At 47.2% G+C, this 17700-nt stretch overlaps 3 protein-coding genes across 13 annotated transcripts in view; all 3 read left to right on the forward strand.

The window, feature by feature from the left end:
* The window catches only part of ksr1a (kinase suppressor of ras 1a), a 29537-nt gene extending 26241 nt beyond the window's left edge, over positions 1 to 3296 (forward strand). For all 5 annotated transcript variants that reach the window (XM_078792274.1, XM_078792275.1, XM_058077774.2 and 2 more), the window contains 4 exons: positions 48 to 179; positions 257 to 392; positions 466 to 599; positions 2301 to 3296. In XM_078792274.1, the coding sequence (XP_078648400.1) occupies positions 48 to 179; positions 257 to 392; positions 466 to 599; positions 2301 to 2307 (409 nt within the window). In that variant the 3' untranslated portion in view covers positions 2308 to 3296. The remainder of the gene's footprint in view (positions 1 to 47; positions 180 to 256; positions 393 to 465; positions 600 to 2300) is intronic.
* Positions 3297 to 4163: 867 nt separating this feature from the next.
* Positions 4164 to 5787, forward strand: LOC131132281 (uncharacterized). Its single transcript, XM_058077775.2, has 2 exons — positions 4164 to 4656; positions 5006 to 5787. Exons 1-2 carry the CDS (start codon positions 4650 to 4652, stop codon positions 5635 to 5637), a joined length of 639 nt encoding a protein of 212 aa, XP_057933758.2. The 5' UTR covers positions 4164 to 4649; the 3' UTR covers positions 5638 to 5787.
* Positions 5788 to 14192: 8405 nt separating this feature from the next.
* The window catches only part of msi2b (musashi RNA-binding protein 2b), a 274616-nt gene continuing 271108 nt past the window's right edge, over positions 14193 to 17700 (forward strand). For 5 of the 7 annotated variants that reach the window (XM_058077480.2, XM_058077486.2, XM_058077485.2 and 2 more), the window contains exons 1-4: positions 14194 to 14409; positions 14710 to 14750; positions 15082 to 15163; positions 15640 to 15724. In XM_058077480.2, coding sequence (XP_057933463.1) covers positions 14354 to 14409; positions 14710 to 14750; positions 15082 to 15163; positions 15640 to 15724 — 264 coding nt within the window. In that variant the 5' untranslated portion in view covers positions 14194 to 14353. Of the gene's footprint in view, positions 14410 to 14709; positions 14751 to 15081; positions 15164 to 15639; positions 15725 to 17700 lie in introns of all 7 variants that reach the window. The other 2 variants (XM_058077481.2, XM_058077483.2) reach the window with 1 other exon arrangement.

The following is a 17700-nucleotide window of genomic DNA, read 5'->3' on the forward strand; positions in this document are numbered from 1 at the left end:
GTTTCTGTGTGCAGCTTTTCCTGTCCGTTTTTTGAAACTGTTTCCAGGCGGGAGAATAAACTGAAACTTCCGCATGGCTGGGTTTGTTACCTGGCACCTGAAATTGTGCGCAAAATGAGCCCCGGCAACAATGAGGACCGCCTCCCTTTCTCCACTGCAGCGGACGTGTATGCCTTTGGGTAGGTTCAGTTCCGTGCACCGACACCAGACCGCCTGTCCCGGGCCTGCTTTAGCTCCTCCCCCTCTCGTTTCCCAGCACCATTTGGTACGAGCTCCAAGCGAGGGACTGGCCAATCACCAACCAGCCCGTGGAAGCAACCATCTGGCAGGTCGGGAGCGGAGAAGGAATCAAAAAGATCCTGGCAGAGATCAGCCTGGGGAAGGAGGTGACTGTGAGTGCAACGCGTCAAATGTCTCGGGTGCTTTGTCGGCCATGCTGACCCTCTGCCCCGTCTCTCGTCTCAGGAGATCCTCTCGGCCTGCTGGGCGTACGACTTACGAGAGCGGCCCACCTTCACGCAGCTGGCTGACATGCTGGAAAAGCTACCCAAACTCAACCGCAGGCTCTCTCATCCCGGACACTTCTGGAAGTCTGCAGAGTAGGTATCTCCCAGGCCGTGGGCGGGGTCAACCACGTGGACGCGTCACCTTGGGCCTTTTTATTCACACGCTTAGCTTGTCCTTTCTTCACGTCACGAGACTGCAGATAGAGCAAGTGAAGTGTCTCTCTCTGAGTCGCCAGCGTGCGTGAGGGATGGGAAGAAAAGCTCTGCTTTGACTTGTTGTTGCATGTATAAAGCTCCATCTCAAATCCGTTTAATTCATCATCGTATTGGAAGTCTCTGACATTCCAGCATCCATCCCTCTGTTTTCTATGCCGCTTATCCCCATGATGCTATATGCTGTAATACGCTATGGTGGCTGTTTGGCCCGCTACACTTTCTACAGGAAACTGGAAAAAAGAACAGTCGAGGATAAAGACAAAATATTAAGAGTGTAAACACATAAAAGCATGGTAGAAGGTCAGCAAGACTTTTTGGTCACTCCAAAGGAACTCGGCTTCCTCAACAGCGATTGTCTCTGATGGCCCTTCTTGAGGATCTCCCCTGTATTGGAGGAAAACCTCAGAAGGCCACCAAATGTTGTGCCCAGATACCTCTACTCCTCAACCACATGAAGCTCTGCATCCCAAGTATAAGACCACCAATAGAAATACACTGGGGGTGGGGGGTGCATGGATGCTGTTGGGGGGGGCACATGGATACTGTGACGGGGGCACATGGACGCTATGGGGGGTGTCACATGGACGCTATGGGGGATGCATGTGGACGCCATGGGGGGACACATGGACGGTATGGGGGGCCACATGGGTGTGATGGTGGAGGCATGTGGACGCTATGGGGGATGCATGTGGATGCCATGGGGGGACACATGGCTGCTATGGGGGGTTCACGTGGACGCCATGGGGGGCCCACATGGACACTGTGGAGGGCACATGGGTGCTATGGGGAACGCACGTGGACACTGTGGGGGACGCATCTGAACGCCATGGGGGACACATGGACGCTATGGGGGGTCACATGGGCGCTATGGGGGGACACATGGATGCTGTGGGGGACACATGGATGCTATGGGGGACGCATGTGAACGCCATGGGGGACACATGGATGCTTTGGGGGGGCCACATGGACACTGTGGGGGGCACATGGATGCTATGGGGGACTCACGTGGATGCTATGGGGGGACACATGGACGCTATGGGGGGACACATGGACGCTATGGGGGATTCACGTGGATGCCATGGGGGGGCACATGGACACTGTGAGGTTGCACATGGATGCTATGGGGGGACACATGGACGCTATGGGGGACGCATGTGGACACTGTGGGGGACACATGGATGCTATGGGGGATGCTTGTGAACGCCATGGGGGATACATGGATGCTATGGGGGGAACACATGGACGCCATGGGGGGGGCACATGGACGCCATGGTGGGGGGGGAGGGTAAGGATGCTGTGGGGTTGGTGCAAACAGAGGTTGCTTGTCCAGCTGTTCGCTGTTAAGTCTCACCAATGAAATCTTCTTGCATTTGCTTCCCCTTTATGGGCTCGCCTTATAATGGAAGTGGATTCTGACTGGGATGCAAGCACTTTTTTCCGCTTGCAAAGGAGTTGAAATGTTTGCTATCAGAAGAAGTAAACGTTGATCTTTCCCTTCAGCGTGTGCTCGGAGCAGATGGACTAACTGACTAACCGTGGCTTCTTGTGCTCTCTTGTCTTGTCTCGTCTCGCCTGCAGGTTGTAGCGGCAAAGCTAATGCAACACGGCCCGGGTCTGCCTTGCATGCTCCCCGGTCCTTAACACCCTCAGGAGTGTTCAGAGCATCGCCTCAGATACTCTGCTTCCACTTCCTCTCTGTCTTCTGTCCCATGCAGAGCATCAGCAGGCTGCACTTCTGCATCTTGTGTCTTCTTTCTCCTTTTCTGTTGTGCTCTGGACTTTGAGGCTTTTGAATGACGCGTTCTGTGCTCAGCACCTGCGTGCTGCAGTGTTATGGTGGGGACCTGTAGTACTGTAGTACTGTACTCAGTAGGATATTGCAGTACTGGAGCCTACCCAGCAAACAACATGACAGTACGCAGCATTACGTTTTATTTCCATGTGTTGTGGATTGATTCATGAATTGATTGATTCGATTTTTGGTGATTTTTGTTGAATCTGCTGTTGAATCTGCTGTTACTTTCTTTATTTTGGGGGGGTTAATGTAGTCAATCACAGTAATTTAGCCAATTATTTTATTGGGTGGGGGGGGTCATTCGAGGAATCCACTTACTTGATTGATTTCGGAGGTTGAGGTGGAATGTCATCAACCTCAGGTGAGGAAGGTCAGTCCAAGGTCACCTGTGGTGGGGTCAGTGAGGGCGGGGTCCACGCGGGCGTGCGTTTTAGCGTATTTGCGTTAAATAGTGTAAATACTCGGTTTGGTGTACAGCAATATTTCTACAAACATTTTCTATGTCAAAGGCATCACTACCTTTTTTTGGAAGCGTCCGCCAGGACCGCTACAGATATATATATATATGTATATATATATGTGTATATATATATGTATATATATATGTATGTAGGTGTGTACATATTTCTATTTTTCTCATGTAAAAAGGCTCCCCCTTTTTCAATGTTTTTTATGTTGTCAAAATCCATATTTTTGTATTGCATGTGAAGACTGTTGTCGACACGCAAGTTGTGTTTTCATCCATGGAAGAGAATAAAATGACTTGTCATGTGACCACGCAGCGCCGTGTGGTTATTATGTCGGAGTCAAGTGACCAACTTCCGCCTGGAGGCAACACAAGGATCAAGGAAGCATGGAAGTGGGCGGTCCAAATACAGATGCTCTCGCACTGGACTTTCAAGCGTTGGAAAGTCCTCGTCTTTCACCTTCCGGCAGCCCGGTCCTGTCAATCACGTGTCCCGGTTGCTGCCAGGGAAAACAAAGCACTCGGCAGACGAGGTGGACGGATGGATTCCTTCTGTGGGGGCAAGGGGGCGGGGCTAGATCACATGACCTCGCTGAGACTGGACGCTTTCTCCATGTAGCAGGCCTGCATCTGTGAGGCTCCTGACCCTCCACACCACGAAACGCTCATCATGCTGACCTCTCATTGCTGGTTCGCTCCACCACTCCAGGTTCTCCTTTCACTTCCTCTCGCATTAAAGATTATTGTATCGTATCGCCAGAAAATTCCATGTATCGTATCGCTGGCAGTGCATCGAGATGTGTATCGAATCTTCCTCATTGCTGAGATTCACACCCCTAATATTTAGCATCATGTAGTATTACCTGATGATAGTATCATATCTCATGATGATGGTATCATACCTAATGATAGTATCATACCTCATGATGATAGTACACCTCATGATGATAGTATCATACCTCATGATGATAGTACACCTCATGATAGTATCATACCTCATGATGATAGTATCATACCGCATCATGATGGTATCATACCTCATGATGATAGTATCATACCTCATCATGATGGTATCATACCTCATGATGATAGTATCATACCTCATCATGATGGTATCATACCTCATGATGATAGTATCATACCTCATCATGATGGTATCATACCTCATGATGATAGTACACCTCATGATGATAGTATCACACCTCATGATGATAGTATCATACCTCATGATGATGGTATCATACCTCATGATAGTATCATACCTCATGATAGTACACCTCATGATAGTATCATACCTCATCATGATGGTATCATACCTCATCATGATCGTATCATACCTCATGATGATAGTATCATACGTCATGATGATAGTACACCTCATGATAGTAAACCTCATGATGATAGTAGCATACCTCATGATGATAGTATCATGATGTAGCATCGCAGGTCTCCACAGATGTCGCCAGTAAAAATAACCAAAGACCAGACTTCCTTTTGTTGATGCCAGCCCAAAAGGAGAAGTGAGAGCGAGAGTGAGAGAGGTTTTGCATGCTGTTGTTTTTTTCAGCATCCGTGAAATTTGAGCATAAGTGAGACATGTCGTTCACCTCCTCTTTGGATCATTAACAAAAGAAAAATAAACGCTTGTCGTATCCGAATAAATCACATGCAATGTAAGTATCTCTGCTTTTGGCACCTGTCCTCTGTTTTTTGCCCTCTGTTTGACCTTGCAGGCCTGAATAGCCCGTGGGGTCCAATTATAACAACTGTTATTAGCGTTATTAGTTTCTCTTGGTTTTATTTGCCACTATTTCCCATCAACTTATTGATCTTTTTACACGGTTTTGTAAGTTCTGAGGGCATCTGGACTTGAGGTTTTTAGTCGTCGTGTGCGTCATGTTTTATTTTGTTCCACAAGAGTGCTCGCTTTCATCTGGCTGATCGGCATGCTTTTCAAGGGGTTAAATGTGCTATGCTAGTATTTGGCGACCTACTTAGCTAACCACTTGGAACTGTTTTCAGCAAGCATGATGGGCCCCGCCGTCGTCAGCGTGATGATCCTCCGAGCGCTGCTGTGCGGAGCTCAGAACAGCTCATTTAGTTTGCCAGCCTCCACCCAAGGAGAAAAGACATCCGACCGCGTCACGTCTGCAGTCCCAACATCCTCACCTGCTGCCTCTCACCTGCCCCTTCATCTGACCTCTGCAGCCAGCGGCACTGCCGCACCCGTCGGCATGCTGGACAGGAAGGAGTGTCTCCCCCTCTTGATGCTGGCGGGGGGCCTGGCCCTCGTTTGTGCCCTCCTGCTGCTTTCTACTTTGACGCTGACCTGCAAAGTCTGCCAGATGAGCAGACGCATCAACATGCTGGCTACCAGGTCCCTCAGCTGCACCCCATCGGCCGCTGGGAACAAAACTCACTTGGAAACGGACGCCAAAGAGATCGGCATGCTTTTGGGCCACTTGGAGGGAGGGGACACGAGACCCTGCGCAGAAAGGGAGGAGGTGCAAGAGAATGAAGAAAAGGGAGAAGAGAAGCAGAAGGATGCCGAAGAGACAGCTGTAGTTGATGAGTCAGCGCTTCCAAAGCAGCAAAGAGTGGAGGAAAACACCTCAGATGCCCCCTCCCCCCATGGCACAGAGGCAGCATTCTAGATGCGGAAACCATCCGACCTTTTAGTGCTGCCAGGCAGCCTTGGCTTGATGAGTAAACGTAAAGCTTATCAACATGATAATAGCGAGCTTTGGCACCGACCTTTTATTACCAATGGCTTGCCACTTTGGTAAATAAACGTTAGCAAACAATCTCTAGCGTGTTTGCCTGCCTGTCTACGCTTTCTCACGCTGGAATACACCTTCCGTGTACGTTCAATGATCCCCAAAGAATATAACAATACCCTGATTGCTTTCAAATGGCTGAGCTAATATGTCATATGGCAAAATGATGTGTAGGTTTACTACAGTGTAGCATGCAACCTTCATCCTTATTGATTTTATGTTTTTAACAGCTGCAAGGCCACACCCTTCATTTTATAAAAGCCAATTAGAAATATAATATTTAACCAAGATGTAAAAATACAAAAACTTTTCTCACCAAGCTCTGTGTTAGGGTTAGGGTTGTTGGTGCAATACTGCCCTGACCTATCAACGAGAAGGGTGATGGGCTGAAAGTAAGCATCACCATACATTACTGTATATCACCATACATTATTGTATATCACCCTGTGTCACCATACATTACTGTATATGACCATACATTACTGTATATCACCATACATTATTGTGTATCACCATACATTACTGTGTATCACCATACATTACTGTATCACCATACATTACTGTATATCACCCTGTGTCACCATACATTACTGTATCACCATACATTACTGTATATCACCCTGTGTCACCATACATTACTGTATCACCATACATTACTGTATCACCATACATTACTGTATATCACCATACATTATTGTGTATCACCATACATTACTGTATCACCATACATTACTGTATATCACCCTGTGTCACCATACATTACTGTGCATAACCATACGTGTGTGGGTGGATGGATGGATGGTGGATGATGGATTGATGGAGGGATGATGGATAGATTGATGGAGGGTGGATGGATTGATGGATGGATTGATGGAGGGTGGATGGATTGATGGAGGGATGATGGATGGATTGATAAAGGGATGATGGAGGGATTGATGGAGGGATGCTGGATGGATGATGGATGGATCGATAAAGGGATGATGGAGGGATGATGGATGGATTGATTGATGGAGGGATGATGGATGGATGGATTGATGGAGGGATGATGGATGGATTGATAAAGGGATGATGGAGGGATTGATGGAGGGATGCTGGATGGATTGATTGATGGAGGGATAATGGATGGATGGATTGATGGAGGGATGATGGATGGATTGATAAAGGGATGATGGAGGGATTGATGGAGAGATGCTGGATGGATTGATTGATGAGGGATGATGGATGGATGGATTGATGGAGGGATGATGGATGGATTGATAAAGGTATGATGTAGGGATTGATGGAGGGATGATGGATGGATTGATAAAGGGATGATGGAGGGATGCTGGATGGATTGATTGATTGATGGAGGGATGATGGATGGATGGATTGATAAAGGGATGATGTAGGGATTGATGGAGGGATGACGGATTCTCCCCCAAAAAGAGGCTTTATTGATGCTTGTATTTATTTTTCTATTTCATATACTATTAAGGCGCGGGGGGGGGGGGGGGGGGGGGGACACCATGGAAAGATTCCGTCAGATCATGGACATTTCATACTCAACAAGCAGGATCCAAACTACAAACTACTGTCAGTGCTGCTCCATTTTTTCCTAAAATTGTGCATTCGGGTGCATCATGTAACTCATGTGACATTCAGGGACACTTGTAAATCACAGCCACACATGCACATGCAGCCCATAGTAGGTCATATGTTGGAAAATGTTCTCTTTGTAACAAACATCAACGTTAAACAAAGCTTTGGACTGAATCTGCTTCATCCTGATTGGTCAGCCTTGCCCTCCATAAATATCCATCCCCCATCCATTCCGACGTTTCACTGGTGGGAGAAATGAGGCGACGAGTGGACTAACAGCCATATTCAACACTTTCAACACTTGCACGCTTGACGTGTAATGTACATTTTTTAACACAAGATGGCGCCAAAAGTTAATCTTCCTTCATTGGAGCTGCAATCCGCCCAGCAGCCAAATTGACTTACCAATTATATGCTGATTGTTATGATTATAAGTCATGTTTTATCTTCATCATGGCCGTGGGCTTCTTCTCCACTCTTTTATTTGACTTCCTTTGCTTTCAATGTCAGGATGCAGGTGTTGCAGCACTCCTGTTTCACACCTTGCCTTTCAAAATAAATGGTAATGGTAATGGTTTCATTTCATTTGAACATGCAACATTGAACATCGTGTTACAATTGAATGCATCACATAATCAGTTCACACAATACAGGAAGTATGGCCAACTGACAATATCATCATGAAACAACAACATCATGAGGATGACAAATAGGATAGTTCTATCTAAAGTTCAACGACGGTAGTAGACATACACATAGACATAGACTTTCTTTATTGTCATTGCACAATAACACAGCAGTGAAATTGCCAACAAAATGTCCTTGCCTGGCTCCCATGTAATAATAATGAATAATAAATAATAATGTAGAGAATAAATAGTAGTACTGTGTACTGTGTACTATGTTCTATCTTCTGTGTTCTATGTTCATGCTCTATGTTCATGTTCATGTTCATGTTTTGTGGTCTATGTTCTATCTTCTGTGTTCTCTGGTATATGTTTATGTCTATGTTCTATGTTCATGTACTGTTGTCTATGTTCTGTGGTCCATGTTCTATCTTCTGTGTTCTATGTTCTATCTTCTGTGTTCTATAGTCTATGTTCATGTTCTGTGGTCTATGTTCTATGTCTATGTTCTATGTTCATGTTCATGTTCATGTTCTGTGGTCTATGTTCTATCTTCTGTGTTCTCTGGTATATGTTCATGTCTATGTTCTATGTTCATGTACCGTCGTCTATGTTCTGTGGTCTATGTTCTATCTTGTGTGTTCTATGGTCTATGTTCATGTTCTGTGGGCTATGTTCTATGTTCATGCTCTATGTTTATGTTCTATTAACTATGTTCTATGTTCATGCTCTATGTGCTTTAGTGTGATGATCAGCTTCGGAAGCACCACGCTTGCCTCTTCATGGGCTCCAGCCGGAGGTCAAGCTGTGTCCCAAGTTTGTTGTGCTCGTTGGGCAAGTCCACAGGTGCCCCACCTGGTTGGGAGCTTTTTGGAGCTGCTTCTTTGGTGCTCTGCATTCCCGTTGTCATGGTTCCACAATTGACTTTTTGACTTTAGGGTCCTTGTGGGTTCCACTGGGGCTCCAAAGGCTGGCTGGGCTGTGTGGACCAACCGTGTGCATAAGGAGGTGGGTGGGCTTTAAGGTGTCATCTGGAATGTATAACTTCTGATTTTGATTTTGGTTTATTCTGTCTTCTGAAGCTCTCTTATCATCACTCTCTTCTGCTTATTGTAGATAGTATAATATCATACTATATATCATATTTCAGCTTGAGTCTTCCATATTCCAAATTTGCTGTTGTCTTTGAGGTGTGGGTAGATTCTTACTGTGGGGGCCAGGAAAAACACCCGTGTACTGCACAGGGCCCCCAGCCGCCCTTTGGACACCCTTGCAGCACCGGCCGGGTGATTGACAGGCGGATTTGTGTGCCTTCACGCAAGGCAGGTTTGACAGTGGGGGGTTATCTGTGGTGCCCCCCCCCCAGGGAAAAGCATTGCATGTGGATGTCCTGCATCTCCATAACAATTTCATCAAGGACCATGCGTCCTTTTATTTGCTCTCTTTGCAGACGCTCTTAGCTTGGAAACTTTCTGACAGCCTTCAAAGTAAAAGTCTGAAGGAGTGCTGGCCAATTATTTTATTTTCCCTCTGCAGACAACACAAAGTACACAAAGTACACAAAGTACACAAAGTCAGGTCACATTTCTCTCCTGGCCTCCTAATGACTGACAAGGTGGAGGGGAAAGATGCTATCATTTACTCACCCCCCCCCCCCCCCCCCAGCCTGTTTGCTGGCCTCCATCACAGCCGCCATCGCCCCCCCCCTTCCTCTTTCACTTTCGCTTTCACTTTAACTTTTCATTGCAAATGTCATACTACATACTACTACTAGTACATACATACTCTTACTCTACACACTCTATGTACTCTTACTGTACATATGGTACATACTTAGACGCTACATACTGTATATACAATACTGGACATATTGTATATACTATACTGCACATACTGTATATACTGTGTATATACTATACTGTACATACTGTATATGTATACTATACTGTACATACTGTGTATACTATACTGTACACACTGTATATACTATGTAAATACTATACTGTTCAGACTGTGTATACTATGTATACACTATACTGTACATACTATATATACTATGTAAATACTATACTGCACATACTGTATATACGAACTGTACATACTGTGTGTATACACTACACTGTACGTACTGTATATACTATGTAAATACAGTACTGTACATACTGTATATACTATGTATATACTACGTATACTGTACATACTGTATATACTATGTATAAACTATACTGTACATACTGTATATACTATACTGTACATACTGTATATACTATGCATAAACTATACTGTGCATACTGTATATACTATGGATAACTATACTGTACATCCTGACTCTACATACATACAATGAGTGTACATACATACTGTACATACTGTACATACTGTACATTCTACTAATATACCTCAATACTAAAACATAATCCTTGTAAAAATGGAAAAATGACCTTTTTCCAGGTAAACCCCCAAATATGAGGTGAAGACCATCATTCTGGTCTTCATTTGGTGTCCTGGTGTGGTTCTTTCCTATTCCAACTATTTCTTCTTCCATGTTTTCCATCTGTGGTCATTGTAGTACTTTCAGGAGTCTGGTAGAGAGTACTAGGTAGAAAGGGTACTCCATGAGTATTGAAGGGAGAGGTGTCACCAGGGAGGGAAGGAGGGATGAGTGCCCTCTGCTGGTGGAGAGAAGAACTGCTAGCATCAACACGCAGATGGTTTCATAGTCCTGCTACCATGGAACAGATGAAGCTCATCGGATGGGCAGCTGGGGTCCACGGGCCCCGGCCGGCCACCGCTCTCGGCCAAGAGCCATGTTTTCCCGTGTGGGTGCTGATCAGGTGAGAAAGGGAAGGTGTAGGGACAGGGACATAAACAGGCGTACTCCGGCAGCAGCAGCAGCAGAAGCAGGGAGACTGATGAGACAGGCAGAATTCAAGCCTGCAGCACAGCGGTGGGGGTGGATGGGGTGGGCGGGGTGGGGTGTATCTATCTCCTTGTCTGGATGGCGCAGACAAGGCAAGGTCACCGCTAAGGTCATTGCTTGCGGAATGGGAAGGGAATGCGTGGTGGCAGTCGGTTAGCGGGGAAAATAAAGTCCAAAGGAAAGAAAAGGCCAGCAGTCGTTAAAAGTCCAAATGACGTTTCAGACGTCTTGCTGCTTCCAATTTCCACACAGCCCGCTCTCTCTCCTGGCTGCTAACCCCGACCGAGCATGAAATGGCAGCTGGGGATTCGTGCTAGCACGCACCAGCAAATCCCGCTTTCTACGTTCCTCTCCTCTATGCTCTACAAATGTACGTCTAGAAAGAGTCCTCCTCGAGCATGTTGCAGAGGCTCCACATGTGTCTGGATAGGATCGAACCAGCAACCACCAGGTTGGGAGAACGTGATGGAAAAGCATTAGAAAGGTCCTGAAGGAAGTGACGGAGGAATGATTGACAAGTGTGGAGTAAGACCATAGAATGGTCATACCAATGTCTACGTGATGGGCCGAGGAGAGAACCAGCACCAGCGCATGGACACAGACAGCAGGGGGAGCCCTTCACTGTTTGGCCTTCAGTGATGGTGCGAAGCCCGACACGTAAGCACCGTGCCTGACTGTACTGTACTTTGTACTGTACTGTACTGTACTGACTGTACTTTGCTCTACTGTACTGCACAGTACTTTACACCAGCAAGAGTCCATCCAAGGGAAGAAGTAGTGTCCAATGTCACATGCATGCATGACAGCCGTCCATCATCCTGCTTCTGAGCAGCATCTGCAGGGATGCACGTGCAGACGTCGCTGCAAAGGAACGTGATGAAGCCAAGAGATGGAACGTCCCATGGGGGGGTGGGGGGTATTTCACCAACACGGAACACGTAGCACGACAAGAACGTGCTACTGTATCTCCAAGTGCATACTCTACCTGCACGTTCTATTGTGGTCACAGCGCACGCTGCTGATTGCACAAACCGCATGGAAGCTTTGCTCTGCTCTGAGCACTGCGACCTTGACAGAGGTCACTGCTATTCTAGCTGTGAAACAGGATGCCGCCGTGCAGATCTGTGCAACCTCCAAAGTCAAACGCAATATGTTGTTGGCCAACGTGGTCCACCATCAATATTCCACATGGGCTTCTTCATGGCGTAGAGATCGGCATATACACGGAACGTTAGCACGGCTGAATCAAAGCAGGAATAATGTAGGCAATCATTCATCAGCAGAACATCCTGGCTAGAAGAAAGCTAAGCCACCAGCTCCAGATCATCATCTCGGCCTAAACTGGCCTTCTTCAGCTCCCTGAAAGAAAGACCGACAGACCGAGAATTCCTGAAATAGGACTGTCAATTATGCATGCTCCGGCCTGACTTCCTCCCTGCCGTCGGAGGTCGGCTGGCTGAAATTCCACGGGAAGGAGAAAACGCAGCTTTTTCTTCCAGCCGTAAGAAGCCCTCCAGAGGAAAGCATGATGACTCAATCCATGGTGATCAATGTGGAGAGCATCTGCAACAATTATGCAACTGACAGTAAAACATCACCCGAGCAGGAAGAGGTCGCTGGTGAGTCCAGAAGAGTTTGGCCAAGGTGAAAGTCCTCCTGAGGAGGTCTAAACCGGAACCAGGACTCCCGCCGTCTCCTAACTTGTCTTTCTCCTCACTGCTCCTTCACACGCTACCAATTTCACTTGTCTCCAAAGACCAAACCTCCACTTTCCGTGCAAAGGCTCCATGAGGCTCCCCATGCCGGGTCCCCCCGCCTTTCAAAAGAGGCTTCATGGTTAAGCCCACACGAATGTTGACCCTTCACTCCTCCTCACCCAATGCCGGCCGAGGAAGGCTAGTGAGCCTTCGACATACGCTTTTTACGGGGATGCTACCCACAGGAACATTTGGTGGTGGAGAGGTCTCAGGTCAAGCTGTGGGTTTCTGCAGCCGGCCCAGGAGCCCATCCTTGCGTCTAACCTCCTTCCTCATGGCCCCCCTCTCCCGCCCCCACCTAACCATGACAACTACATACAACCACGTGCTAAAATACACGCGTGCAGTTTTCCTTCAGTGAGGGCTAAGCTAGCATGACGCGATGTATAGCACACGTAGCCGTGCCAGTGCTGTAATGTTCGTGTCGCTCGGTCCCACCCCTTCATGGCGCGTAGGACACGTGAAAGGTTATAGTGGAGCGTCCATCCACCGCTTTCGTCTTCCTCCGGGATTGTGATGGGAAAAGCCTTGGGAAAGATTGCCGGGTTTTTGTCCACTGTAAAAAGTAGCCCTTGTACGATGGCGTGCCCAACAAAGCCCCCACGCTGTCCGTGCTGTTCCCAGTGACTGACCAAGTAACTCAGTAAATAAGTAACTAAGTGACAAGTCAATAACCCGCCCAGAGGCCAACCAATGCTGCGAGTGCCAGCAATTTCTCAGCAGGAAATGCAGGAACGCTTGGCAATCATTTCATTGCTAAAAAAAAACCAGAAACATTTCATTGCTTATTTGTGTAAAACCACTTTTTGCATTTTTGGTTCATATTTTGGGTTGTCTTGAATGCTTTGTTTACCCTGGGGACTCATATTTCATTGAACAAAATGTCAACAAAACGCATTGTTGTGAAATTCAGTGGATTCAAATATGAAGTGAAAAGATTGCTTTTGTTGAAATGTGCTGTTTTCAAATTCAGTGCAAATGAATGAGATGTTCCACTTCCGGGATGGTGTCTCATTGCAGCCAATCGGGCAGGGAGTGCAGAGTCACGTGATACAAGGCTAACACAAACACGTGTGTGTGTGTGTGTGTGTGTGTGTGTGTGTGCGTGTTGAAGTGAAATGATTTGCTGTGATTTTTTTTCGGGCTGAATTTTTTTGATAAATTGGATTTTAATCAAGCATTTACACGTTGATTTTCCAAACATTTTTGTTATGAAGTGTTATTGCAAAAATAATCTATTTTCAGCATAATTTAAGTGTACAAACACTCACCTGAGAAAATATCAAAAATAACGAGCTAAAATGAGAGTGCAAAAATGTGGTGATGAAGAAAGTAATTAACCTTGATGTGGGATCGATCGTATCGGCCGGCGGCCCGGAGGAGCGGGAGGACACGTTCACCCCTCGGGGTCTAACGAAGTGACAAATAGGAGGCTTGCTTTGCAGATTGTCCGAATGGACGTCAATCGGATTGGTTCGGTGACAGCTGTAGGCCCCGCCCCCTGTGGCCGAGGTAGCGGGAGAGAGGGAGGGAGGAGGGAGGAGGCAGGAGGCAGGAGGCAGGAGGGAGGAGGGAGCAGGGGGCTGAGCTGATCCCACGTGTGACGCCGTCCTTCCCGGCTCAGTAATATTCTCATAGCGGGGCTTTGCATATCTCCTGCCTGGCTGTCTCTCACCCCCTCCGTAGTCCCAGCCGATAGTTTTGGAATAGCTATGGAAGGAGACGGGAGTCAAGCCACATCCGGAAACGACTCTCACCATGACCCGGGGTAAAAATATTGGTTGTTTTTTGCCGAAACGTAAGCTTCGTGTTTTAGTGCAACATCTTGGAGAGGACTTGGACTGGCGAGCCGGATGGATTCGTCCTACACAGTACGCACTTGGTGCCTTCCAAGGGGGCAGTTTTAGAGAGCTTTTAGCCCGAGTGTTCTCCCCCCTTTCGTACACCGAGCGAGACTATTATTCCAGCCTGGCTCCTTGTATCCTTTAAGGTCGCCCTAGAAGTAGTTAGTCGTCAAAATGGCCGAACTGACATCTGGACTGACTTGTGCTGTTTTTCCCCCTCACAGTAAAATGTTTATCGGTGGCCTCAGCTGGCAAACCTCACCAGGTGAGACCGTCGTGGCGCTTGTCCTCTATTTCTTCTTCCTTGTCTTCTTTGCTGTCGGCACCGCGGCTGCGTGCCAGTGTTGTGTGCTCGCTCTGGGATGTCTCGGTGCGTGTGTGCGTGTGTGTGTGTGTGTGTGTGTGTGCGTGTGCGTGTGTGAGGGACGTTATTCCCGATCCCCGTCCATCTCAAGTCCTCTATTCGACCCCTATGCGCATCGCGGCGGCGCCGCGGTGGAGGGGGAGTGTTGTCTTTTGGTGAAATGCGGTGACAACATCGCGCACGTATGTGTTGCGTGTATTCTGACCCGTGTGTGTGTTTCCTGTGTCCACAGACAGCCTTCGGGACTATTTTAGCAAATTTGGAGAGATAAGAGAATGCATGGTGATGAGAGACCCCACGACCAAACGCTCAAGGTAAACCAAGGACTCGTCTAGTTTGCCTCTCCGGTGCATGCAAGCGATATCGCTTTACTTTGTTTCCTTGCTTAATCCGCTGCGTGTGCGTGCGTGCGTGCGTGCGTGCGTGCGTGTTTGTGTGCTTGCGAGAGAGAAAGAGTGCGTGCGTGTGCTTTCGCAGCCAGCCAGATAAGCTTAAATGCTCACTGCTGTAAAGCTGCGACCCAATGCAATTTGACATTGACTTTGTGACTGCAGCAGTGTGGCCAATGGCCTGCCCACTTTCACTTTCTTCCACAGGACGTCCGCCAGCCGGATGTCTTAGTGCATGTACTGCAAGGGGGGGAGAAGGAGGGGGGCACTACCAAAATAACAACAGCCAGAGTGTGGTGTTGCTCTGGCAGGGCCCGGTGGGGGGTCGCTCTCAACTTGTGTGTTTTGCTTCAGCGGGCTTTCATGCTAACCTTCCTCTCCTGTCTGTGTTTGCCTTGCAGAGGATTTGGGTTTGTCACATTTACAGACGCCGCCAGCGTAGATAAAGTCTTAGCTCAACAACACCACGAATTAGACTCCAAGACGGTGAGTTCATTTCTTTTACTGCTTGCTCATTTGTCAGTGTCGGAGATCCCCTGTGAGTGTGTGTGTGTTATTTATTCTTCTTTTCCTCGCCGCCCAGGCCTTATGGGAGAGCCCTGTGCGCCCAAGGTCATGAATAAGGGCTAAATGCATGTGGGCCTTTCATACTAATCCTAGTCATAAAACACAACTCCAGTGAATATTAGATGAATGGAACAGACACGCCCCCCTCTTGGCTCTGGTCACGTGCACACACACGCACACACACACACACACACAACACACACACGGAGCAGCGTGTCTTTGACCCACGCGGGTTTAACAAGGTCGCTGTGTGTCTGACTCACCAAGTCTGTTATTTTCATCAGCAGCATTTCTAAGGAAACACGCTGGAATATAGCAGCTGCTTTTCTGTCCATTAATTCACGTAAATAAACACGCTCATTCATGAGGAAGCGCCGCACTATGGTGGATTCTTCTTGCCGTTTGAAAATTTGTCAGCCGATGAATAATGAAACAGGCGAGTGTTTTGTGCACGATGGCTGCACGGTGACGGATGGGATGGGAAGCTTTTCTGTGTGGCTGGGGTTTCTGCTCGGCACGTGGGGAAATGTGTCAACTCCCACGTCGCTCTGCAAACGGAATGGCGCACAGCGAGGAGCAGACTGGTGACTCGGGCGAAACAGACGCTGAGGATATTGAAATGGGATAAAAGTGTTGGCGTGGATTTGAAGGGCTAAGATGAGGTGTTTTGAAGAGAAATACGATGATGACTTCCAGTGTTTCTAGTTGGGTGTATGTAGCGATAAGATGTCCCCACGTGTCCAGTTAGAGACAGGAAGTTGTGGTGAGCTGAATGACCAGCAAGTTACGACTGATGCTGTCACCAAAGTGTCAAAGAGTTGGCATTTCTAGGCTGCCTGGAGAAACGAGGTACTCTAACTCCTGTGGAATACTGAACAGTATCAGGGCCCCCGGACCTGACGCTGTTAGAACTTTCCCATTAAGGAGTTGTTTGTGTGCTGACTTCCAGGAAAGGCTTAAATTCCATGCACACTTTAGAAGGATTGTGCTAAAATTTGACCCACGGACCTCGGCTCATGCACGGTACCTCCAAGCCGCCTGAGTGGAGTCACCGTGCACTTCACCGTGCACGGCTACCGCCCTGCCAAGCAGCCTTCACGTAGCCCTGTGGTGCTTTCACTGTCTGCCTTCTGCATCATGCTGGCCTTCCTACCTTCAGGTCTGCACTTACTTACCAAAGCACATGATTTCACGGCACATGTTCAATTCTTCGGCCTACTGATTGGCAAGCCAACCGATGTGACGGTGGCCAACCTCTAGAACTTTATTTGACCTTAACACGTCCACACTCCTCATTCTCCGCCACGCTACCTGGGGGTGCATTCACAGACACCCCGGCATCTCCCACCATGCGTGCTGTCAATCAAGCCAGCAATTATGTAATTATGCATTTTCTCGTGGCTCATTTGGTCGCTGCCGATGCTCATCGAACTTTGCCTTGCAGACGTCGTCTTTCAAATATTGTGCATGGGTGTACTCTTGATTCTGGTTTGATACTATTCTCCTGTTTTGTGTTTAAACCTCATTTTTTACAGATAAAATTATTATTATTATTATTATTATTATTATTATTATTATTATTATTATTATTATTACTACTACTACTATTTGTCCCAAAGATTCCAGCCCTATTTGATGATTGACAAGTGACAAGTACATCATTGACGTCTTTTGCTTCCTGTGCTTCATTGGAGTACATACAAATGCACTTCATATGATTACTTACAAATACACTTCATGGGCATACATACAAATACACTTCATGGGAGTACATACAAATACACTTCATGGGAGTACATTCAAATACATTTCATAGGAGTACATACAAATAGGAGTACAACATACAACTCCAGTTGACAGGAGTACACACTGTACAAATCCACCAGGCCATCCTG

The sequence above is a fragment of the Doryrhamphus excisus genome, linkage group LG1 (assembly GCF_037039965.1).
Source record: "Doryrhamphus excisus strain RoL-2023G ecotype Guam linkage group LG1, RoL_Dexc_Guam_v1.1, whole genome shotgun sequence".
Lineage (NCBI taxonomy): Eukaryota > Metazoa > Chordata > Actinopteri > Syngnathiformes > Syngnathidae > Doryrhamphus > Doryrhamphus excisus.